Source organism: Callospermophilus lateralis, chromosome 4 (assembly GCF_048772815.1).
Source record: "Callospermophilus lateralis isolate mCalLat2 chromosome 4, mCalLat2.hap1, whole genome shotgun sequence".
Lineage (NCBI taxonomy): Eukaryota > Metazoa > Chordata > Mammalia > Rodentia > Sciuridae > Callospermophilus > Callospermophilus lateralis.
In genome coordinates this window covers 67,195,037-67,220,298 of record NC_135308.1, presented here as the reverse complement: position 1 = coordinate 67,220,298, position 25,262 = coordinate 67,195,037, and the positions used below count along the sequence as shown (strand labels likewise).

At 44.3% G+C, this 25,262-nt stretch overlaps 1 protein-coding gene and 1 pseudogene across 25 annotated transcripts in view; both read right to left on the bottom strand.

Annotated features, from left to right (window-relative positions):
- Window positions 1-25,262, bottom strand: part of Cacna1c (calcium voltage-gated channel subunit alpha1 C) — a 707,547-nt gene that overhangs the window by 120,322 nt on the left and 561,963 nt on the right. For 21 of the 25 annotated variants that reach the window (XM_076853987.1, XM_076853986.1, XM_076853988.1 and 18 more), the window contains 2 exons: window positions 15,161-15,251; window positions 7,783-7,809 (listed from right to left, as the gene is read on the bottom strand). In XM_076853987.1, the coding sequence (XP_076710102.1) occupies window positions 7,783-7,809; window positions 15,161-15,251 (118 nt within the window). Of the gene's footprint in view, window positions 1-7,782; window positions 7,810-15,160; window positions 15,252-17,508; window positions 17,584-25,262 lie in introns of all 25 variants that reach the window. The other 4 variants (XM_076853983.1, XM_076853999.1, XM_076854000.1 and 1 more) reach the window with 1 other exon arrangement.
- Window positions 18,788-24,966, bottom strand: LOC143397316 (phosphatidylinositol N-acetylglucosaminyltransferase subunit P pseudogene; annotated as a pseudogene).

Sequence of the window (25,262 nt, the reverse complement as noted above, 5' to 3'; positions counted from 1 at the left end):
GCAATTCTTTAAATAACTCTGCAGAGCAGGCATTATTCTTCTATTGTAGAAGAGAAAACTAGGGACCATGGGAGTTAAGCAGCTTGACCAGTGTTCTAGGAGCAAGAGCCAGGCTTGGCCTCCCTCCAGCCTGATCTCATGCCCCTTACTTATGCAGCTTTACCATTCAGAACAAGGTTTAATCTGCATCAGAGGATCTTTGCTTTTATGGAGTCAGGGAATTTTGTGAGAATCTGATGAATATTTAGATCCTCTGTTTGCAAAACTGGGCACACCCCACAGGAACACACATTTACATACAAGTTCATGCAGTACACAGATACCCTTGTCCACATAGTATTCCTAGTCTCTTGATTAGGGAACTTTGTCAGTGATTCTCAAACCTGGCTATATCTAGGGTTACCTTGGGAAGCTTTAAAAACTACCTGAAACCCTTCTCCCTGACCCCAACAAAAAACAAATTCAATCTGATTTTCTGGGGGCTAGGTATTTTAAAAGAGCCCCCAAATTCCACTGGTATGTTCTCCAGCTGGTTCTAACATGTAATTATGATTGAGAAGCATGAAGTTGGATGATCCCGAAAACATATTCACATTTATGATTCTGTGACAACCTGTTTTTAGTTTCAACCCCTTCATGCAGTGAAAACATAGCTACATGGCTAACACAGTAGGTGATACAGTTAATAAATACCTACACTGACCCAGGAGAGAAGGCAGGGGATGCTGAAGAGGTGTTAAGAGGGAGACTGCACAGAGCCACTCGGAGGGCTTCAGGGAACAGCATGCTTGGGTTTGATTTTCAGAAAACCAAACGTCCGACAGACACAACCACACTGTTAACTTCTTCAGGGATGGTGTGAAGGATGCTATTCTAATTGTCCTGGTTGGAGGTGATGGATGTAGAAGCTTTATTAAGGAAAAGACACTGAGCTGACAGTAGCATTGAGAGTAGTATCAACAGGACTTGGAGATGACTGGAGTTCAAGGTGGGAAAAAGGGATGATGAAACTTTTAGCTGGGATGATATGGGTGAGTGGCGCCCTTATCCAATAGAGGGCCAGAGGAGGAGGAGTGCTCTGGGCCAGGAGGTCAGCTATGAGAAGGGTGGGGTGCTCAGCTAGGGACACGGGCTTGGTGTTTGCTGGGCATGTATGTAGACAGGCCACCAGGCAGGTTCAGAGCTTGTGCTTGGGAACTCAAAAAAGCATAATTTTGGAGTCTAGTCCATGAATATCTATAAAAATAACTTTCATTTTCTAGTGTCCCTGGTCTAGGCTGACATTCCTCTAAATAAACATGCCATGGAGCAGAGATTTTCATTCCTCATACTGAAGGCCATTATTGGGCCATGAGAGTTATCTAGTTGGTCATGACTGGCACTGAGAAAAGGAACCAAATAGAAAATATTCTGATATATACCATATCATAAGAAAATTTTAAAATAAACAGTAAGGAAAAAGTTTAAATAAAACTTTCAGGGTGTGTGTGTGTGTGTGTGTGTTTTACTGGGACAGGCTATAAAAACTCAATAAAACTGAATTACATTCCTGTATTCTAAATCAGAGTCCACAGCATGAGTTCATATCACCAGTCTGGACAGAGATGATCAAGCATCTCAGAGTCATTTTCTCCATGGAGTTGTTCTGATGGAACATCACAGGTCATTTGTGTGAAAAAGCTGCCCTGCAAATGGCATGTCTCATAGCAGCCCCCTGGGTCATGCAGCATCATGTGCAAGTGTGCCTGAAGTGGGCAAGGGACTGTTATGTGTGCTACATGTTGTGCCCTTCCAGCTTTAGGATGTAAGCCCCTTCAAACCTTGCCCAACTCCAGATGTCAGGGACAACTCACATTCAGAGGCTCTGGGGATGTTGACGTCTGTTCTAATAGATCCTTCCATTCATACCTTAAACTCCCTTTGGGGATTGTTTGTCTTCATCTATGTTTCTAACTCTGTCATTTGTCTACCTACTATCTGCAGAAAATCCTGTTACCAAGCTTTTGCTAAAATTTGTTACAGATTAGATGAATATAGTTTGGGCCCAGGGGAGGGAGGGAAGAATTAACCAGGGTGGTTGAACACCATCTCCAGTGAGCACGCAGGCTGGCAGGAAGGGGGCACTTACCTGCTACACTAGAGAAATGCAATACCTTGAGAAAATTAGCTTCTAGTGCATTTTGGGATGATTGCAACCTCCAGGCCAACCACCTTGGATATGAGTTAGGATAGAGAGGGACAAAGGTATGGGTAAATGAGTTCCAGATAGTCTTAGAGAAGGGTGAGTTTCACTGTTATTTGCCAGATTTTTTGTGGGGAGATACTGGAGATTGACCTCAGGGGCACTCAAGCACTGAGCCACATCTCCAGCCCTATTTTGTATTTCATTTAGAGACAGGGTCTCACTGAGTTGCTTAGCAGCTTGCTTTTGCTGAGGCTGGCTTTGAACTCATGATCCTCCTGCCTCAGCCTCTTGAGCCACTGGAATTACAGGTGTGTGCCACTGCGTCCAGCTTCTGCCAGATTTTGATACTGAGAAGTCCTATCATGCCAGGGCAAAATTCTGCTTCTTTTTGCATTTGTACTTATTAATATTATAAAGAAAGTTGATAATATATTTTTCTTATAAAACAAGTTTTGGGGACAAAGTCGTATTTGATCTTAAATAGCTTACATTATATTTGCAAAGAGTATGTTTTAAATAGACACACTCTCATAATACAGAACTCAGAGATAATTGTTATTCAGAATCCAAACCAATCAGGGTTGCTTTCTTTTATAGTAGGTAGAAACTGACTTGGAGTCAGTTTAATACCAGGAACTTGACCAAGCCCCTCTTTTCTCCAGCTTGTGGGTAGCAGCTGTGGGGTGTTATAAGGTCAGACTTGTCACGTGGATCTGGAACTACTTTGCCCCCAGTCCCACTAAATCAGGCTGCTCCTGCGCAGAGCTGTTCAGGAGAGTCACGTGGATTGGGGATGGGGTGGGGGTGGGGGTAATTACTATCCAGAGAAAGTATTTAAAGATAATTATACACCTCCCACTCTTCAAAATATAGCTTTGCTTGACAACTGGTTTCCTGGCAACACTTCTTACTGTATAATAAATGTAATGGTTTATTAGAATGTGTAAATTTATTTGTGTGTTTACATATGCATGGAGGATATATAAATTAAATGATAAAACAGGGAGGAGAAATTTGCCTGCTATTCATGTTCCTTTTGCATTAACTTGAAGTCATTTAGTCTAGAAATAGAAGCTTCCATATGTAGACACAGGAGAAAAGGATGGATGAGAACATGTTGAATCTACTTCTCTAGACATCTGTATCGCTGCACTCTGCTCCCTTGCCCCTGGCTTACCTTGCCTTCTCCCAGTACTGTGCCTCACTCCTGCCTCTCCAACTACATAGAACACTCTCCCAATGACTAGCGTCTCTACCTGCTGTCTCCATCCTCTAGGTCCTGCCTATCCTGTAAGACTCAACTTGAGACTTAGCTTCTCCATGATGAATTTTCCTAGTCTTCCCAGCCTGGCCACTCCTGTATCACTTGTCTACCTCAGTTTGGCCCAAGAAACATTTATTAAACACTTACTATGGATTAGTGGATAATCAATAGTTAATACAATAATATAGTCCTCATCTGCATGAAGCCCATGCAGGGGACAGAGGAGTGAGGAGCAACACAGCATGCTACATGCTGGGGACTCTGCAAACATGCACCAGAGCACATAAAACACATCTTAGCCAGCCATGGAGGATCCAGGAGAAGTTTTCCAGAGGAAATAACTTGTCATGAATTTGTATCGTCAGTTAGTTTTTATTTGTATGGTTCTTGCCTACCCAATGAGATTATAAGACCCATAAGGGGAAGAGACTGTGCCTTATACTTTGTTACAGACACACAGTACTTAGCACAATCTGTCCCACATAGAGGGACATTCAGCTGACAGACTGCATGAGCTACAGAGACAAACAACATGGATCTACTAACTCCCCGAGGAGGATAAAGCTTAAGATCCCTGAACCCCTGTGACCCAGGGAACAGGGTGGGGTGAGGAGAGTTTCTCAGTCTGTAACTGCTGACAGGCATCTAGAAGAGCCGATGACAGGAAAATAATGAGTATGTCAGGCTCTCTCAAGTGGCCAGAGTAAGTTTCCATCTTTTTTTTTTTTTTTAAATCAGAATGAAGAATGGACAGCAGAGGAAATCATTAATTTGAATTCTTTTATGAGCAAATCACTTAAAAATGGACAAATATTGGGGCAAATGTGGGTTTGTGCCTTGTTGGTTATGGCATGACAAGAAGTACAGGGAACTCTGGGGACAAGGCAACACAGTCCTCCAATATTGAAAACCCATGAGGTTCACTTCAAAATTCTGCATAGTTGAGGTCCCAAAACTCCAACAGGTCATCTGATGCACACCCCCAGGTTGCAAAAGACTCTCTGAATCGTACGTTCCAGGTCTGTTTTCATCCTATGCTGAACTCTTGTCCCCACATGTTGCTCATTCTTTATTTTATCTAATTCCTATCAGTGGAAACTTGGATTACCAAAGGAATACCCTAGAATTGTTTTAATACCATAAGTCTGCTAATTTGCCAATTTCCCCCTAAAAGCCCAGTTCTAATAATTCTTTTAAATAAACTGTGACTTTGTTAGACTTTGTATCATTCAGTCTTGCACATGAAACAGGCCAGTTTGAGGTTTAAGATTTATGTTACTGTTAAACTGCCCCACCTAACTGAGGGAACAGCTTGGGACACTGATAATCTTGGAGGCACTTCCAATCTATTGCTGGCCTCTGATATTCCCCAACCAGGCACCAACAAGAGGCTTCAGAACCTGAATTAGGTGGTTTCCCTTTGATATCTACTCAGAACTTCTAGGGTCACATTGTCGGGGGCAGCAGCTTCTAGCAACATGTGGCTTTTGTGTACTTGAAATGTGGCCAATACAAACAGAGAAGTGCAGTAAATGTAAAATACACACTGGATTTCAAAGGCTTAGCATAAAAAAAAGAAATGTAAACTTTCTTACTAAAAATGTGTCGTACTAATTACATGTTGAAATAATAATGTTTTAGATACACCACTGGTTTAAATAAAAGGTATTAAGACTAACTCCTTCTGTTTCTTCATACTTTTAAACATGGCTACTACGAAAACATTTTTAAATCTCCTATATGCCTTGCCTTATCACTTCCCTAGCACAATCCACTTTATGCCCAGGGTACAATAAGGTGTATGGGGACAGGGTTTAGTATTACTGGGCAGTTGATGAGCAGGATGGCACAGAGACTAGCAGCAGGGCTCCTGACTCAGAACTCATGTGGCTATACGTGAGCTGTGTGACCCTGGGCCCCTCTAAGCTTCAGGGTCCTTATCTGCAGGTAGGTTTAATGACTGTACCAAACTACCAGTAATAGGCCAGTTGGGAATATGGAGTCCTTTCTCTGCATTTCATTGTGTTGAGAGTGTGGTTACAGAGGGAGAAATCCTTCAGGGATCAGGGCCCACTGGCTGGTAGAAAGCAGATTGAGAAAAGCCTCAAAGTGGAGCAGAGATTCCCTTTTTTCAAAAGCATATATTACATGATAAATCACTGGATTAACAAAATGGTTCCCAGAGTGTCCACTGAGGATGTGACTGAAGTATGTAACTTTCTCTTATGCTCCAGATCACATTCATTCATTCATTATCCACTCATTCATTCATTTACATGTAATAAGAATGAAATTTTGGAAATATTTTATAGTCCTTTACTTTATTGTGTGGGGGGCTTTGGAACTGTTAAGAGCAAAATATGCTTCTCAGCTCTGGCTGTCAAATTAGATATTTTGTTTGAAAGTGTGTCCAGTCTCTTGTCTTACTTAGGCATAATTCATTTATTCACTCAGCAAAGATTTATTAGGTCCTTATTATGTATCAGAAATTTCTCCTCATGCTGGAGATAAAGCAAGAAAAATTCATGCATTATTGAGAAAGGATATTTCAAAAATGTTTTAGAGTTCTCCTTCATGTAATAAGAGCCAGATTCAATAGAGTTGACCTTAGATTTCTACATAAAGGAGTTTTTAGAGAAAGAGGGAGAGGAGGAAAACCTGCATTTCCCAGTCTCAGTAGCATATGGGAGAAAGAAAGTATCAGAAAGGGGAGAGTCAGACACCAGAGTCCTCATTAAATCTTAGCCCTTGGGCACTGAGCCCCAGAGAGTTAAAGAGACTTGCTTTAGAAACACTAGAAAGCCATTAGGGAGGCCCAGGGTCACTGGGGCTGACGGGTAGGCTCTTCAGGGAGAATGTCAGCCTTTGACTCAGAGCTCTATCTGACTGGGACTCAGGTGTGTGGAGGACCTGCTTTAGTGCTCCTGGCTCCCCATAGGACATTCATGGAGTGTGAGTGACCTGGAAGTATCCATGTACTCAGATGAGGTGTGAAGGTGCTTAACGTCAGTGGACCAATAGAGTTATGTGTCAAAGAGCAGATATGGAGACTTTAAGTCTGGATGCAAGGGGATGGGGCGTGGCCTCTACAGATGGATGCCCAAACCAGATGGACCTGTTGAACCTCAGCGGGTGCCAGCTTAGAGCAGCTCAGACTAGCCTTATGAAGCAGAGCAAGCAAGAACCCAGAGGACTCCTGAGGAGTCCTCACCAAGACCTGTCTCTAGGTTCTGGAATCCTCTTCTCCCCATGAATCTATATTGGCTCTAGAGAGGAGCTGAACCAAAGGAAATCTAAGTGACTACAGAGGTGATCTCAGGGGACTGGGCTACATTTACCCAGCTGGCCTTTAATTTAGCATAGTAGGTGATGCTACTACTATTTTCATTTCGTGAAAAATGAAGATGAATATTTTTGGTACATGTAAGATTTGCAGGAGTCAGTTTATATTCTCACTCCACACATCCATCCATTCAACACACACTTAGGGGGCAGCCTAGAGCTGCACCGGCACTGAGTTAGACTCTTAGGGAATAATAGCTCTGAGGCATGCAGACAGGGCCTAGGTCTCTGAGCCAGTAATTGGTAAATGCAGTGCTAGAGGCATCTGCAAAGCACTGTGGGAATGGGGGTAGGTGAGTCAGTCTCCTCTGGGAGTGTGTCACAGATGCAGTAACTTTTGTGGTTCTTAACCATAGCCTGAGTTTTCCAGATGAGGACAGGGACAGGTGATTTAGGTGAGGGAAACTTTGTGCAAAGGTCTTAATATATAAGAGAACAGAGAACACTTGGATAACTGCAAGAAGTTGTATGTAATTGGAACAAAGGGTATTTACTGGGGAATACAGAGGGTGAAGCCACAAGACAGATCACAGCCTGAAGACCATGTGCCCTCTGGAAGGTTCTGATGTTGTCTCAGAACAGTGACTCAGAACAGAGTCAATCCTCCTTGCTTTCCACAGTCCTCAAAGTTCATATCTCACCATGTTCCATAAGCATAAAGTAGGTCAAGAGAGTAGCAAGTGCTCACATGTTTATTTTAATTGGACTCTATTTCTTATAAGGGAGAGAGACATTTGGTCTCAACCTCCCAGGGACAGCACTGCTCAAAAGTCCCAAGGAATTCAACAAATCTCAATCCTGAATTATTTTCCCCATTTGATCCATGAGCCTCTTCTTCAGAACCTTACAAAAAAGAAAGCCATCACCCCTTAGAAGAACACCTTTTTCTCTACCTGCCAACTAGCAGGGGTTAGCCTGGGCCACCCAAAATGGTAGCTGAGGACTAAGCTGGTGGGCAGAAGGAAGGAACAGCAGTATGTATCTCACTCACCTGAACTTCGATTTGGAGATCCGGTGGCTGAAAGAGAAAAAGGAAACATTACCAAAGGACATACACTCACTTTCCTCCATGCAGAGGATATTCAACAATCCCAGAGGAGTTTGGTATCCTCAGGTAACTCTACCTGGGCACTGAAAGGATGTGCCAGTGTGAATAAGAAGTTGGACAGAAAGAACACTATTTTGGGTATTTGAACGTGGAGACTAAGGGTTGGCCCAGATGACACTTACTAATGTCTTCTAAGTACAGGTGATCCTCCCTGAAAAAGGAGAGTCCCCTGTCCTCAGATCATCATGAGGACAGTAAGTTCCATGAGGAAAGGTTGGGAAGAGCTGCCTCTTGAGAACAGCCTCAGAGGACAGGAAGGCCTCTCCTGCACGTGGGAGAACCCCACGGCAGAAAACTCACGGGCAGGACACATCAGCACGTTTGCCAGAAGACCTGCCAAAGCTGGGTTAGGAAGTGAGGCCAGCAAAACGAGCCAGCTTGGGGTGGACAGGCTGCCATGAACCTGTTCAAGAGCTGTAAGGACAGATGTTAAAGAAAAAGCCACATCTTCTGAGGAGAAATCCAGAATGCTAATAGTCATGTGCAGCCCTGAAGACTGGGGGACTTTGGCCAGAAGCACAGAGTAGGTCTGCTGTGATGGATGCCTCAAAGGGTCATTTATTATATGGGTGGGGGGTTTTATGGAAAAGTGGGACCTTCAAGGAGATCATATAGATAAGGAGTCCAGGGGACACTGGGAGGGGACAGGAGGCAGGGAGAAGAAGGCAAGAGAGAGGTAATAAATGAGAAGCATGGAAGAGAGGAGTGGGAGAGGCAGAGGGAGAGGGGGAGAGAGGAGAGAGAGAAAAAAGAGAGAGAGAGAGAGGTTTTGTCAGAGTTTGTTTAAAATTTACAAATTATACTTTTATAAGTTAAAAGAGGTCGAAGGAGGGAGGGAGAGGGAGAGGGAGAGCTTGACTCTTAGCTTAATGCTAAGAGAAGGAAGTGAACACAGGCCAGACTGCAGGTGGACTGACACGCAGATGGACGAGTGGAAAGACGGTGCAAATGAAAGATGAAGAGATGGAGACAGAGGTAAGGGACAAGGAGCCATGTGGGGAGAAAACAGGGGAGGGGAGTCTGGGAGGCTATTGCTGCAAGTTGGTGCTGTCCCAGCAGAGCACAAAGCAAGCTGTGTCACACAGCAGGAAAAAACCAACCCCTCTCGTTATTTTTTATTAAAAAAAAATTAAACCAGAAGATGTGACAGGTGGCAAAGCCATCGTGCATGAGATAATGATATCTCTGGGGCACTGAGAATCAGAGCCAAGTGCCTTTACTGCTCAGAACCGTTAGCTAATGACCTTTTCCCACCCCAAAGACTGCCTGCTAGGACTGGAGGGTTTAATCACACGTTAACAAATGTATGGGAGGGGGACCAGGAGCCAAGGGCAGCATTTTCATTTAGAGCCACGTTTAATGGGGGAAACAAATGTTTTCCAGCTGCTAACAGGGTGATGGGGAACCCGGGGCACAGTCGTCTCCAGCAGGGCCATGCTGAGCTTGGGACCTTCAGCATCTTTCCCAGGCTTGCTTTTGGGTATCTGCCTCTCCTTGCTATTAAATAAAAGTCAAAGAGGGTAGCCATGGCCTTCAGCCTTAAGACCCTGTTTCTCTGGCGTGTGCGTCAACGATGACCACTTGCCTTGGCTTTAAGTTTTCTCCTCACTTTTACTCCAAATGAGTCACAAGCAAAAGAGAGTTCTTAAGAGCTGTCATATGGGGAAACCTACATCTGAATGTCCACCTCCCTCGAGGAAATGACTCTGGGACATGGACACGGGGGAGGATCAGGGCTGGGGGTGACTGCTTAGAATGAGGTCCCAGTTTGTGCACAGTCATTGACTATGGGTCCTTTCCTGGCTTCCGGGTGTACCATGAACAAGCAGGAATGGAATAGGACTTTCTTGCCTGCTTAATTCCAAATCTTGATGTAGAAGCTTGGACACCAACTTGAAGACTGGCTTTCTTCTTGTTGTTTTGAGGGGGGTTGTGAGCATAATTTTAGGTTCTGTGAATCTGAAATATTCACCCTTTTTAAATATTGGCACATTTTATAATTGATCAGTAGAAACACTCAGCCCCAGGTTACTTAGGCACCCGTGCTGAAGAAGGGGCGGTACTGCTCAAGGGGCATTTGTCTGGAGACAAGAAAAACTTCAGCCCTCTCTTAGAGAGCTGGACTTAGAACTCTTTGAAAGTCTAAGGGCCTTGATTACTCTGTACTCCCTCTGTACAGAGGGCAGTTGAACATGGAACCCCAGTTCACGAAAATAGAGGGACACCATTGCTTGGCAATCTTCTGCCTCCTGGGTAGTAGCCAAGGGCTGGATGTTTGAACAGCTGCTTCCTTTGAGTAACTGAGCTAAGTGGTCGTGGGTGCCACCACTCCCCATCCTGGGCTGGGTAGCCTGTGACAAATGCTGTCTCCTACTGTCTCCCCAGGTTCCAAACAGTCCTTAGAACAGTAGAAGACTCCAGCTTCCCCAAGCTCCAATGGGTCATGTGTGACATGCTAAGAAGTGTTCTTGGTTTCTCCATCATTAATAATCTAGCGAGGTGCATCTCCCTTCTCACGTTTTCAGTGGGCTTATGGAGAAGAACAAGGAGGCAGAGAAAGTCAGTGACTTACACATGAGAGCAGTACTCCACTGGATAGAAACCAAAGTTCATTCAAGCCAAGACACTTGCTCTGTTCAGGCCTCCAGAACAAACCTTCTAGGAGATCATGATTTTCTTCTCTGATGTTGAGGTTCAAAATTAGAGACAAATCCAAAACATTTTCTCTCCACTCCCCTCTGGGCGTAGTTATTCAATTTGCATTTGTCATTATTTGACAAATATTTGAACTTCTCAGGAGCTATTTATATTTCCAGCCTCTCTCCCTTTCTTTGAGTAATGAGCACCATATGTTTACTACCTGCTGTGTGAAATACTATTTCCCTGAATTGTTCCCAATTTGCCTTTAACATAAGTCAGATGGCATGCAGTCATCTCCACTTGGACAGAACTCTGACTCGGCCTCCTTAACTCCAAAACTTTGTCAGCAGCACATGAATTCAGTATCACCACATCTCAGGCCTGAGCCTCCTCCCTTTCATAGCAACCAATCTTCGCCCAATTGCTCAACCTTCTTCCGAGACTCCCAGACTGATACCAGACTTGACTTCTTGTGCCTGGCTTCGTGTCTATGTCACCCCAAATACAAGGCTGAGTCCATATCACCTAGCCTTTGGCTGGGGCTGTGTGGCTAAACTCCACCCTGGTTCACCCCTCTTTCTGTCTCTAGCATTAGGAGGCTACCCCATTTGCCAAAAAATAGTGGAATTGTTCTGTGAAGCTGACTCCATATTGATGATGTTGGTCTTCACCAGAGCTTTGGCGTCACTCAGTAATCTCTTAGTCATCCCTCGATGATTCACAAGTTTGAACCTCCTGCATTGTCCTTCAAGGTCCTACAACACCTCACCCTCACTCTGTGATGAGATGATGGAGATATTTGGTGTAGTGCCCCCTCACCAACCCTCTTCATCACAGCCTGCTTCTGATTCTATATTCTTCATAGAACCTTAGGCTTTGAGGGCTGGAAGGAATCTCTGGTATCACGCGGACCTTTGGTGTGTGATTTCTTATCTGTGTAACTTTACTCATGTGAGATTTGACAGAGGACCCCAATTTGTCAAAGAAATGAAAGTGGCCCCTGTATGTGGTGTCAGCCCCTTCTGGCTTTGCTGAGAGTAATGGTCCATCCAGCCCTGTTTCTAGAAGAAGGTGCTGAGACTCAGAGCAGAGCACGTTAGCTAAGGCAACAAGGCTGCTATCTGGTGGCTGATGGGGACTAGATGCCAGGACTCCAGATGCCAGATAGGGTACCTCCCTCTGTGTGCATTCAGCATCTCCACCTGCATCTTGAAGTCAACCCTCCCCTCTTCTTAAGAAATTTCTTCAATAAGTGCTCATTTCCTCTCCAGCTTCTTTAGTCTTTTCCTTTCCGGTGGCTTCTTCTTTGCCTCAAAGATGGCCCCAACGATGACAAAGTCAGCCCTCCACTTTCCATCGCAGCCTCCTCTCCCCCTTCGGTGGTCTCACTTCTTGAGTGGGTGCTCCATGCTGGCACATTTCTACCCCTCTTTCCCCAAGACCAACTCCCACCATCAGTGCACCCTCAAACCCCAGAGAGCAGAGCTCCAGGACACGCTGACCACCCTGACCATCCACCTCTGTTTGCATCTCCACATCTGGCCCGAGCCACCATATGCTGGCACCTGTGTAGACACGATGGCCACTTCACTCACGTGTTGATCCTTCCTATTCTTTTCCTAACACTGAAGTAAAATGTCAAGAATACAGAGCCAACCAAATTAACTTCCTTACCAGCTTACATTCCTAAAACCCTTTGATGACTTCTCACACTTTTGTGGCAATGACCAAATTCATTAAGGGTCCTATTCTCCCCTGCCCTATCTCCTGCCTTGTCGTCTTCTGTCCTCTCACATATGCAATCACTATGCCCAAGGACCTGGGAACATGCCTGATTGGAATACTACTAGTCCCTACTCTTTATGTTCATCCTTCCAGTCTCAACTTAAATTTTAATTATTCAAAAAAATTTTCCTAACTCTCTACTCTAAATCAGGCCCCTCTGTTATTGAACCTGCATCACTTTTACTTTTCCTTCTTCGTGTCTATTCCAATTTAGAATCACCCATTTATTTATTGAGTGTCCTTTATACACTAGATTGTCAGCTCCACTGAGGTGGCTTCTGTTTTTTCTATGGTTACAGATCACCATTGCCCAGCAGTAGGCTGGGCACACTGTCAGACAGAGATTCAAATAGCTCAAATCCAAATGGGTCCTCAAATTCCTCCTCCCTCAGTTCCCAGGCCAGTGCTGTTGTCTGTTCTTCCACAGAAATGCCCATTTTGTTTTCTTCTTCCTATTCGGTGTTCCCCAAGATTCAGCCCTTGGCCTCCTGCTTTCTATTCTTTTGTGAACCCTTATGCTGTTACCTCACTGCTAGTTCTACACTGATAACTTCAGATGTGTGCCTCCAGCTCTGCTCAGAGCTGAGCTGTGGATCTCCTTATCTTACTGACTGAGTGATACCAGCAGATCCATTTTTCTTTTCAAACTTTGATGGCTCCATTCTCTTCATCATCTCCTTTGTTCAACGGGCCCCTCCCCAACAAAGTATTAGATTCTCTCCGGCCCTCTGGCCCCCATAGGAACCACCTTTACCCAGGCCTTCTTGCCACGTAGAAGTCCTCATCCTTACCTCATCTTATTACCAGAGACTTAGCTTTAAAAATGCTGGGCTCTTTTCTGTCTCTTCAGTCTCCTACTGTTCTCATATTATTTCTCCCATAAGAAACATTGGCAGAGTCTTACCCCCAACACTGACTGTGGTGGGGTGGGGTGGGGAGGCAGAGAGATGGGGAAAGACCATAATCTATTAAGTGCATATTATAATTCTGGCACTGTGCTTGGGTATTTTGTATGCACAGAGTAGATGCCTCAATGTGGACATGCACAGGAATAGCAGCAACCATTTCTATAGAACTCTTGAAGACTGCCGAGTGTATCCTCCAAAGATGTGACAGATAGATTAGAGATTGCCAGCCTCCTTCTACGGGGGATAAATCATGTTCTCCTTCCAACAGAGCCTCACATGCTCCTAAAATGAACTGTAAGTGACTTCCCAGTGACAGGTTCCTGGTTCCTCCTGGTCTGCAACATGGGCCATGCCCAAATGCCAGAGTTGCAGGGTCCTAGATCATTGTCTCTCCAATCCTTCTCTTGGTGTCCAGATAACAGAAAGGTCTGGAATTTATGGATTCAAAGTCTTTCTCCAGTGTTGCTGTCTGGGGCCCACTTCCAAAAACTCAAGTGCTCATTTTGTATGATTCCAAATGAAGAGAAGAGGAAAAAGGCTTGGACTGCTGCTTTAAAAATGTAATTAGCATCATATTTTAACAACATTTTGACAATAATTGCTTCCCAACAATGCTGAGAAATCTGCAGTGCAGACTCCCCGGTGCCACTGTCAGATGAGCGTTACCGAAGCTCCATGCACCCTGAAAACAGGCTGTAGAGCTGGTCTGGTCCTCAACCTCATTTTCCCTTCCCTATCTTTGGCTTGAAGGCCATTCTCAAGACTGAGTTGTTGTGATCAGGGTCACCTGCAGCTCACCTTTTAAAAAGGACTAGGGTTTGTCCTAGCTGCTGAGTCAGGCCAGAGAGGAAGGTGCTATTCTGCTGATGCAGCAACTTAGAAAGACATCTTATTGGGGACTGGTCCTTCTCAGAGCCTTCTGTTTGCAGTTCCTTCCATTGACCACCATGAGTTTACAGCTCTTATATTACAAGGTAACAAGAAGAACAGTCTCTATCTCCCAAAGAGGGGGATGCCTAAATGGTCTCAGAGGCCTCATGCTCAAGGTCAATATGACTACCTGATGACATGTTTTCAATTTTCACTTGGCCTTCTGAGGTACTGGTAATTAAAACAAGGAGGTTTTTGTTTGCTTGTTTTTAGCAATTAAACCATCCCCCCCCCCTTTTTTTTGGTTGGGAAGGACATTGAACATAAATGACTGGTTTCTACTTTTAAGATTATGATAATCCAGAAATGAGCAATGCCCCTAGAGCTGCTCCATCACGCCTGGCCCAGTTCTAGGTCAAAGTCAGCTCCCAGAAGCCAGCAATTGGGATTTGACTCAGAAAGCAGGTAGGGAAACATCTAAGCACTGACTTTTGTTGGAGGCGGCCAACATAAGGCTAAACACAAGTGAGCTTTTACTTATTCAAGATGGTGCTTCAGGCACTTGATTCCCTTTATTAGAAGGATAACTTAGCATTGTCCATGAGGACCCAAAAATATATCATGTAGTGGGATAGTTTCTTCCTTGATTGTATTTCTTCCAGGCCACATTTATCAGAATAGAAAGCGTGGGTCCCAGGGAACCTAAACTACCATCTCTGTGTGTAAGGTTATGAGAGGAAATGGAGAGAAGCAAAGTCTGTTTGCTCCCTCCCTCTTCTGTATTTCTCTGAAAAGATGAGTTGGGCTCAAAATCTGAGAGTCAACCCCTCACAGAAGAGCTGAGCTGAAGACTTCAATTTTTGGACTCATTCCCATCAATGTCTGGGGCTATACTCCACCCCAGAGCCCTCTTCTCTCCATACAGGCTGTCACCTGAGGTTCATGTGCTAGTCTCTGCCCCTCCAGTGATGAGCCCACCCATCCTGACTTCAGGAGCCGTCTTCCTGTCCACACCCCAGGAAAATCCCCAAGTGCCTGGGTTCGCCGTGCCTACTCACGCCAGCCTGGCCCCGCAGTTTTCTCCTTCGATGTCACCTCCAGCCACATTTTCGGTGTTGACAGACTCAGTCTCACTTGTGGGCATGCTCACTGCAAGAGCCAAAGGACACAGGGCAAGGCATTGGGGGTGGGAAAAGAAAAGGGAACAGAAGAGCATTAGTGTGTGACACACAATCCTGGCTGGGAGGAAGGCGCCTAAGCCATCTGCTGGCCCCTCTGTGGGATCCAGGCCAGCTTCAGGAGTTTCCTTGACTGATTACCTGCTGCTTGTCTGGGGAATATCTTGCTGCCGAGGACACAGTTAACTAGTGGGAATGTGGGAGGGAATCTGGCAAACAGATCATTTTACCCTAGAAGACACATCTGGTCAGCCACTGAATCTTTTCTCTACCCTCAAACCTGCGGCCCCAGAATAGCTGTGGAAGCTTTCCATTTGCATCTGATATTCGCCCTAAAGAGGAGTTTTCATGAAAAGACTTTTTCTCCCTCCTTTCCACCCATCAATTCTAAGGGGCTCCATTCTCAAGATCGGGGTCCAGCTCTTATTTGTAGAAAGGACATTTTTGATGCTGCAGGAACTACCAGATAGATCTGAGGACTTCCTTATTCTGGCAGTGCACGCTGATCCCGAGTCCATAACACTCAGGATGGCACCTGAAATGGCAAACTGTAAGTGGATGGGCACTACCAGAGTCATGTACTGAGACTCACACTAGCATCGTAGACATTAGGAATGGAGGCGCTGGAGTGTGAAACCCACAGAATTAAGTTTAAGTATGGCCTGAGGACAATCTGCAGGGATACCAACCCCCAACCCTGCTTCCAGTAATCCTGACATCCCCATTCCAACAGGTTAAACCATCTAATTCCACAAGAGCCAACCTTGGCAGCTTAGAAGAAGCCATTTCTTTTATTGTTGTTTATTATTCTACATTAAAGTTTGACTCAAAGAATTCTGTCACCTTCTGTCACCTTTTTAATATGACATAAGATTCTTAATTTAGGCAATGCTAGTTCTTTAGGGTGGCTGGTTCAGCTCTTCCAGATTTTCTCATCTGGTGAGAAAATCACTAGCCCTCATCAGCCACAGAATCTGCAATTAGTGAGGGTGTGACATTGGGTGACAAGTCTCCACAGGGCTGCCACAGATCAGAAATGACTTCTGGTGGTTATATAGATAATACTGTCAGGCCTTGACTTTCCTCGGTTTCTTTTCTTTTGGATGAAGACAAGCCAGGTGGGTGAGAAGAGACTCATTTCAAGAACATTGGAAGATACAAACATAAAGTCCATGACTTGCCATATGCTTGACTGTCAGGTAGAAAAGACATCTCCAATCTAGGACTCCCTTTCAATAAAGTTGGGTAAAAAGAAATCCAGGTTGTGTTCTTAGCTCTAACACATCCCCTCATTTAACAGGAGAGGTACATGAGGCCTAGAGGAGGAATGTGATGTCCAGGGTCACGTGGTGTGTTTGGGACAGGACTGGGACCAGAGCACAGGTGTCAGGCCCCCATATCATGATCATCTTGATTTTCCTGGTGTTGACCAACGCCCTGCTCTACATCCTACAGCAGGGAATGGCGCCACAGTAGTGCTGAGTTGTAAAGCATTTACATTCACTTTATAGCTCCAGATCAGAGGGAGCTGGTGGAAGCAGACCTTGAGTCTGGTTTTACCACTGGGAGCTTGGAAGACAGACCTTCAGAGCTTTCTAGAGTCCTTGCTTGGTCCATTCTAAGGAAGAGGTCATAAAATTGAGGAGCCTTGAGTCTTTCTATGCATTTATGTCTATCCATCTCTAACCACAGGTTCCTTTAACACTCCAGGCATCATTGTTGGGAGGACTAAGCTGTGTGTGGAAAGACACCTGACTGTGGGGCACCTGACTCCCAGAGAAGCCCTTATGTACATGTGGAGTTGTGACAATGGTGGTGCGAGGCTTGGAAAGACAACAAGAGTAGTAGGCAGTCCTGGGTCTTAGGAGTAAGTATATCATCTTCCAAATCAAGGCACTGCCTGCACCAGTATCAGTTTTGCATTTGCAGTGGCCTTGATCTTAGCTGACACTATCCAAAGGAAGGGCTGGCTCCACCCAGGAGTAGCTGCTGCTGGGTGTCTGCTGACTTTAGACACTGGAGGAGGTGATGAGCCAGTGGCTTTGAGATGAACAAGTTCCCATCCCCTCACAAAAACATACGTTTGTACAAACACATACACACAAACACATATACACATGTGCGCACATACACGACTACCACATCACAAGCCATCAAGAGAAACACCCTCCCGTCCAGTCTGGTGTGGACCAACACATACACACACAAAGAGCACAGGGGCACATTACCATGGGTTTCTGTGGAGTGACTAAACCAAGCAAACTTCCCTTTCTTCTGATCAAGCAAGCCCGCTGGAGTGCCTCCTTTCACAGACAAGATGGTCAGTGTCAAGAACCAGGAACAAGACATCAATAGAGAACATGCAGTCAGCCATGGGCAAAAGAAAGAAACAGGAACTCAGCTTCCACATAGAGCATCCATTTTCAACTCCAAAAATTAACCAAAAATAAATAAACACATAAATAAATAAAAGTAATAGACCAAAACATATAAGAAAATATGGCAAAATAGAACCAAAACCCCAGATCACATAAATTAACAACACAAAACAAATGATGAGCTCTGAGTAAAACCAATGCTATCCTTCATATCTACTTTGGCTTCAGTCTGCACTGGTACATCTAATGAGTGACTCCGATGTGAGGACTTCCCGGAGGGGGCTGCCAATCACCCCTGCTGCCTGCTTAGGGAGGTGCCCCTCTCATAGGCTCAAGTAGGGAAACCGTTAACAGCAAACTGAAGCACTGGCCTCCACCTTCACCCCACTCACTGGCCAGTCTTCTGTATTCTCCTCCACGTGGGACTGTGTCATGAAACTCCCACCTGTAGTGGACTCCAGGGCTCCCTAACCACCCTCAGCTGGATGTGCCACTTACAGGTAGAAAAACGACCTGTTGACTTACTTTCCCCTTCATCCAGTTAAATCATCGTGTTCTCTTCAGTGAAGATCATCAGTTGATTTACTCCAATCACATCCAAAAACATATATGTATTTGTTCATATTTCTTTTCACAAATTTTATTTTTATTGTTCTTTGAGCAATATATATTCATTTTATGCACTTTTCTTTCTTTCTTTTTTTTTTTGGAACTGGGGATCGAACCCAAAACTTGTGAATGTGAGGCAAATGCTTTGCTACTGAGTTACATCCCAGCCCCATTTTACACTCCTTTTGAATGAGCAATGCATTTCATTTCTTGTTTTCTTTTAAAGGGAGTTAATCTGAGAGTCTACTTTAATATAGAGTAGCTAAATTACCTTTTGTATCTACTTTTATTTACTTTTAAAAGTCTTCCATAGGGTAATGCAGTATTTTATTTATTCTGTCTATTAGTAACTAATATTTGAAGACATTTACAATATTAATGGAACTTTGCCTAAGAGAAGAATGATTTTCATTTTTTTACATCTCAATACTGGGCATTAAAAGAGAAAATTATATAATTATGGTCAAAATTATTTTGTCAAAAACTTGTAATGCTTGGTGTTAGCATGTTTATGCACAACTCAGTTTTTGGTGTGAAGTTCTTTGGCTGCAAGAAAGAAGATTTGGTTTACTTCACTACTAAGAATATCTCTTAACCCTGGTATAACCTCTTCTAGGAATTTCTTCTGCTGTTGATTTTTTAGCATAGTTATTGTGATTGTATGAGTGGAATTGAGCGGAGAAGTACTCATCATGTTAATTCTAAGTAAGAGTATATAATTGATTACTACAGTAATAAGGAGGTATGCGGTAAGGCAACTGTCCAATGTTGAAGCCAAACTGGGAGCTTAAGAAATGAACAAAGCCATACATGGGTCTTTCTGGGAATGGTGATGGCAAATTTCCCCGCCATTTTCCCTGTGCCTTTGGACAATCTCAGTGCTGAGTTATTCTGCGCAAGCACTGCCAGGGAGCTGCAGTTGGGGAGAAAGAGGCAAATTCCAGGGAAAGGCCAAGGTGCAATGGCGCTGCCCTCTCTGGCACTGTATCTACTTTTAATCAATTTAAACAGGCACAGCAGATGTGAAGCTGCCTGTGGGTGGGTGGGTTTTGAGGAAGGTTGGAAATAAGGGAGAAGAATTCTGTACCCTTGTTCCTACCAGGTCTGGGCTTAGATGAAGAAGAGGCAGTGGAAGGAGGTGTCAAGACACTGTGCTGCAAAGGAAGGGGGTGTTCTGCATTCTGCAATGGCCTTGAGTTCTGGATGGCCTTTAGCTGATTCCTCAGAGATTTTCCCCACTTCATCCAACAAAACTAGAAGCAATGGCACCTTAGAGAGGCCATAGAGGAGGGTGTTGGGAACAGTGATGGATGCAGCATAATCCCAGTCTATTAATGAGGAGCAGCAGCAAATGGAGGTGGGAAATCAGCCTCCTGTCCAGCAAGAAAGCACGTGCCCCAGGAGAAATGGGTAGGGGTACCCTGAAGCCCCAAGGAAAGGTCTGCAGATCAGTCCAAGTTTTAGGGCTTTCTTTTTTTCTCTCTTCCATCATTTTCTGAAACTCAGATTATGTGTAGTGAACTTCCTTGAACGTGACTTGTTAGTGGAAATTCTGAAGATTGGCTCATGTTAGGAAGGGGTGGGACTTATTTTAACTCATGTAAAGGGCCATGACTCAAATACACTTGTCTTTAAAACAGAAAGTGAGGAAAAAACAGAAACTTCACAATCAGTACAGTACTTTTTTTTTCCTTTTTAAAAGTCCTATATGCATTATTACCCTTTGTACATATATGATTACATGACCTGTATAACTCTACATTGTGTACAACCAGAAGAACCAGAAGAACCAGAAATGGTCCATTTATGTACGATGTGTCAAAATGCATTTTACTGTCATGCATAACTAATTAGAACAAATTAAAAATATTTAAAAATATTTCTATTTTTTTATAAAATATATGGAAAAAGCACCAAGAGTCAAAAGTGGATATGAATGACTTGGTTCAGGCTACCCTTCTAGAGAGCAGCATGCCTCAATTTAGAATGAAGACAGGCACTCAAATAAGCATCTCTCAATGAAGGGTCTTCTGTTTGGACGTGTAAAAGGGTAAACATAAGAAGCCTTCTAGTCACCAAGTCCTGTCTGTTCATGTGGTTTTTCTGCAGGGACAGGAGTCCTAGTCAGTGATGGAGGCCAGGACACCTTGAGACCTCTTGAACAGAGGCACTGTCCAGCGTTTGGCTTTGACAGCAAGAGTGCCTCCTCTTGCTCCTTTTCAGAAATAACTGTATGGTAATTTTTAAAACCAAAGGAAGAGGCAGAAACATACACGGCCATTTAGCACACAAGTGAATTTGGCCATGGCTGGTCTTTCGTGTGGGCACAGCTGCAGCTACCTATGTGCCTAGTGATCTGAAGACCCTCTCACTCATTTCCCTGATGCCCTCGGTGCCTCCATTAAATCTGCTTCTTGGGTCAAGTCATTCTACTCAAGGTTCATGCTGAAATGAACATTATCTCCCTGGGAAGAGCAGTATGTTAGTGCTGAGTCCCATGAACACCTGGGGGAACAAAATGGATGAAGACGGAGTTTGTGGTTCTAATAGTAAGGGATTAGATAGCAACATCATAGCTGATTTGAAGGGGAACTTACAGGAAACTGAATGGCCAAACTGTTCAAAGTTTGGGATCATAAATGCTGGCTACTTATCCTATGGATGAAAATGAAAAGCCATACCCCTCCTTTGGCCACTCAACTGATGAGACAAAGACCGTAAATAATTCAGGTGTCCCGGGGCACCTTTTCCCTAAAGGCTACCTACTGTCTGATCATCAGCAGGCAATGTCAGGGTAACACACCTCTGTAAAACACGTCAGATTTTGGAAGGAAAATGCTGAGAAAGAGAAGCAAAGAGAAAGATTGTTTTCTGACTTTCTTATTTCACTGGTACTAGGTACTATGGACCAAATGTGGGTTTCTGGGCTGTCCTGTCCCTTGGCTTCTCAACATTGCATTTTCAGTAATATCATCAATGGCTAAAAGAGATGTATAGACTCCATCTTTTTTCTTTTTCTTTCTTTCCTTTTCATTTAACAAATAAGGTTTTCCTATGTTGCCCAGGCTGACCCCAAACTCCTGGACTCAAGGAATCCTCCTGCCTCAGCTTTTCTAATTGCAGGGAGCCACCATGCCCAGTGGAAACTCCATCTTGCCCATAATTGATTACATCCTTGAATTAATCATGCCCTCCCTCTCCCCGAAACATCTACTTTTGGTGGCCACTCCTGCTTAAGTGGTGCTTAGTAAGGCTATTTCTATAGAAATAGGGGTTCACAGCTATCGTCTCCCCCTGGCCTGCTTGGAAAACAGTTGTGTGCATATTGATCTCCTGACACTGAAAACCACACAGATCACCCTGTGATTTGAGAGAGGGACATTAGCTCTAGGCACGGTCAGGTTTGGCATTCCTTGGTATGTCTGGGTTTGTAATTCCCGAGGGCTTATACATCTGATTGAGGGAATCTCCCATGAAACACCAGGTGATATTTAGGCAGCCCAGTTGGCCTGGATGTCTGCAGCTGTGGTCACCAGAGAAAGAGGCTCACAACACACCATCGTTATCTTCCCCTGTAAGAACTGAACTCTCTGTAAAACTAATGACTGACTCTGGACAACTCCTTCAATTACCTAAAATAAATCTCCTTGTGGTGGCTCTGCTCCAGGCTGGGCCAGGACATCAACCCTCATATTTTCCTTAAAAAGGAATCAGGTCTCACTTAGCCCCCACGATGACCACATGACATAAGGTGTGTGTCCAAAATGACCAAACCCATCCGTGTGAATAAAAAATGACTCTGGAAGGGGTTTTAGTAAGTGTTTTGAGAGAGCAATTTGTATTTTGATAAAGAAGAAAAAAGTCACTAAGGTTACCTGGCAATAAATCACAAAGGAAATAGCAAACAAAATCTTCTAGGCAATCCTCCCTTTTCTCTCTCTTTCTCCCTTCCTTCCCATCCTGGAAGCTGGGGAGGAGATACGTGGAGAACCATCTGCATCTGAAATATGGGCCTGCCCTGTCTTTCTGGATCCTGACTCCTGGAGAGGCATCACAGCAAAATTCCATGTGGGAAAAGGAGGGATGAATTTGAGGAGAGGTGGTGAAATCTGCCTCATTCTGAAAACTCTGGTTGCCCAAAACAGCTCTGGCTTTGTCCCAGGGATGGGGCATTGGGAAGACCTTATGTGGCAGTTGGTAGGAATAGCTGGACATTTTCTAAGAGAAATGCCCGGTTTTCATTATGCACAACAGCTGGTAGCCTGTTACCCAAGCTCAGAGAACATCCACTACTATCCACCTTTTAGCTCCCCTGTTGGGAAGGGGTTGAGGCATCAGGACCAGGCACCCCTAGCAGCAGCTGGAGTGGAAGCTGAAGGAGCTGAAGGCGTTTCTCACCCAACCTGAACATCCGTGGTGTGTGGTGGATGCTATAAGGAGCCAAAGGCTGAGTCCTGGGACAGCCAGCCTTCTGGGACCCTATTGCCGAGGCTCCCATGCTCTTCTGATGGAACCTGGCCTGTTGTTGACTTGGCCAGATGCCCCTTTTATGATATGAGTATTAACTAGTATTTGTTTTCTCAAAGTACTAATCAGAATTATAACCAAGCAAAAGAAATCCAATTTCCTGCCTCACTGTAATCTGGAATCCAAAACTCCCTATAGTTTGGCTATCTATCTGTTATGGGTTGAATTATGTCTCCCAGAATTTACATATCCTAAAGCCCTGTACCTCGTAATGTGACTGTACTTGGAGATAGGGTCTTAAAGAAGTAATTAAACTATACTGAGGTCCCAAGGGTGGGCCCTAATCTAATATAATTGGCGCCCTTATAAGAAGAAATTTGGACACAGACACATACCTAGGGAAGACCTCATGAAGACTCAGGAGAAGACAGCCATCTTTAAGCCAAGAGCACAGGCCTAGAACTGATCCTTGCCTCACGGCTCATGAGGAACCAACCTCACCTGCACCTTGATCTCAGACTTCTGGTCCAGGACTGTGAGAAAGTCATTGTCTGTTGCTGAAGTCTGTGGCACTGTATTAGGCACCCCAGGGGACTAAAGTGTCATCTCTCCATCCTCATTTCCTGTTGCTTCCTGCAGAAACTCTCCAGCCAAGTCAGGCTGCACTCCTCATTGTCCCTTGACTGTGCCATCTTTATTCCATCTTTATTCTGGGCTTTTGTTCATATGGTGTCATATACCATGTCTTCTCCCTGGAGTGCCTGACCCCCTCCTCTCCTAGCAGGAGTCAGCAAACTTCCATTCTACAGACCAGAGCTGCAGAGCTACAGGAAAGAACTGAAACTGTGGGAACGGAAAAGCCTAAAAATGTTTACTGCCTGACCCTTCGTAGAAAGAGTTGTAATCCCTGATCCACTCAAATCTCATCCATTCCTGGAAGCCCAGTTCTAGTCTGTAGCAGCTTCCAGAACCCTCCATTGCCCACTAAGTCCCCTCTTCTGATCTCCTGAAATACTGGGATCTGAGAATTTTTATTTTTTTATTTACTTTTTTTTAAGTTATACATGACAGTAGAAATCATTTTGATAAAATTAGATAAGCATGGGATATATCTTATTCTAATTAGGACCCATTCTTGGGCATCTGAGAAGTTTAAGCAAAAACCTGGAATCAAGTTTTAGATCCAGTCTCTCTCAGCCAAGTGACTGGGTAAGTGACTTAACCTTTCTGAACCCAAGTTCTCTCATCTATAAAAAGGAGACAATGATATTATTTACTCCAAGAGCTTTGGGTAAGGGTTAAGTGGAATAATATTTGTAAAAAGAAATTTGTAAAATGGCTAGTATATAAACATTTGCTAATATTAAAACTAAATTTAAACTTTTTTTTCTTAAAGTTTGTTTTATTTCACAGTATTAAGTTTGTCTCCCTGACTGAACTTTAACGTTCTCAAGGCCACAGACTACCTTAGAATTCTGTGGACTCCTTTTCTGATCCTGAGGAACTAGTCACAACTTACATCTCTATGGAATTTTAATATGTTCCCTATATATCTTGTATTGGTCTCCATCTTCCGAACCATGGCCTGTACCCTGGATTTGACCTCTGTAAACTGTATCAAGAAATTCTCCTTCACTGGGCCTCCTGCTGGGTTGGCCAATGGGTGGGCCTGAGAAAGGGATGCTGGGCACTCACCCCTGGCTCCAGCATGCAGGGTTGGCGTAGATTGGCTGCATCTTGCTGCCAAAGGCCATGAGTCCGGTCACATGGCCCTCTCCCAAAGCTGCCTTCTGACTCTGAAAACTGCTTCCTCTCTTTGGACCTTCAGGCCTGTAGTGGTAACAGCTCCCATAGTTGCTACAACAGGGTGCTGCACTGTCCCTCGCTGACTTCCTCAAACCCTGCCTGCAACTTTGTCTAACCCTCCTAACCCATCCAGTTTAACAGTACCCTCTGTTCTCGTGAGGACCCTGACAGAGTGGTCCTTCTGGAGCAGGAAGGCATATGTCATTATTCTCATTCACCACCAACTTGAAGTTAGGTGCTTAAGGTTAGATCTAGTACGTGGCAGAGAATATCTAATTCTGGGTCCAGGGCTCTCCTGGCCATGTTAGGCAGCCTCTGGAATAGCTTTACTCAAATCCATGTCCAAGGGGCGAATGATTGACAAGAACTGGTGATGCAGGTACTACAACAGGGCTGCCTTACCCCATGGCAGGTGGAATCAGACATTCCGATTGTAGTTACTGCTCTTTTGGAAGGAACTAAGACATGTTCCTTCTGATTTACTTTTCCCTTGCAGAAAAAACAGCATGGGAAATTATTCCTCACTATTTTTCTTCAGTGTGATAGATCAAACAGATGGCCACAGTGACAGTGACAGTGATAGTGAAGGAGCCCTTCACGGATTTTGACCACCCCAGAATCTTAGAAATCTCAGGGATCTCCCTGGTGCTGTGAGTCACGGAAGTACCACAATGGTCCTTTTCTTGCCCCTGACTCTCAATAGCTCCTAAGCTTTGAAGAAT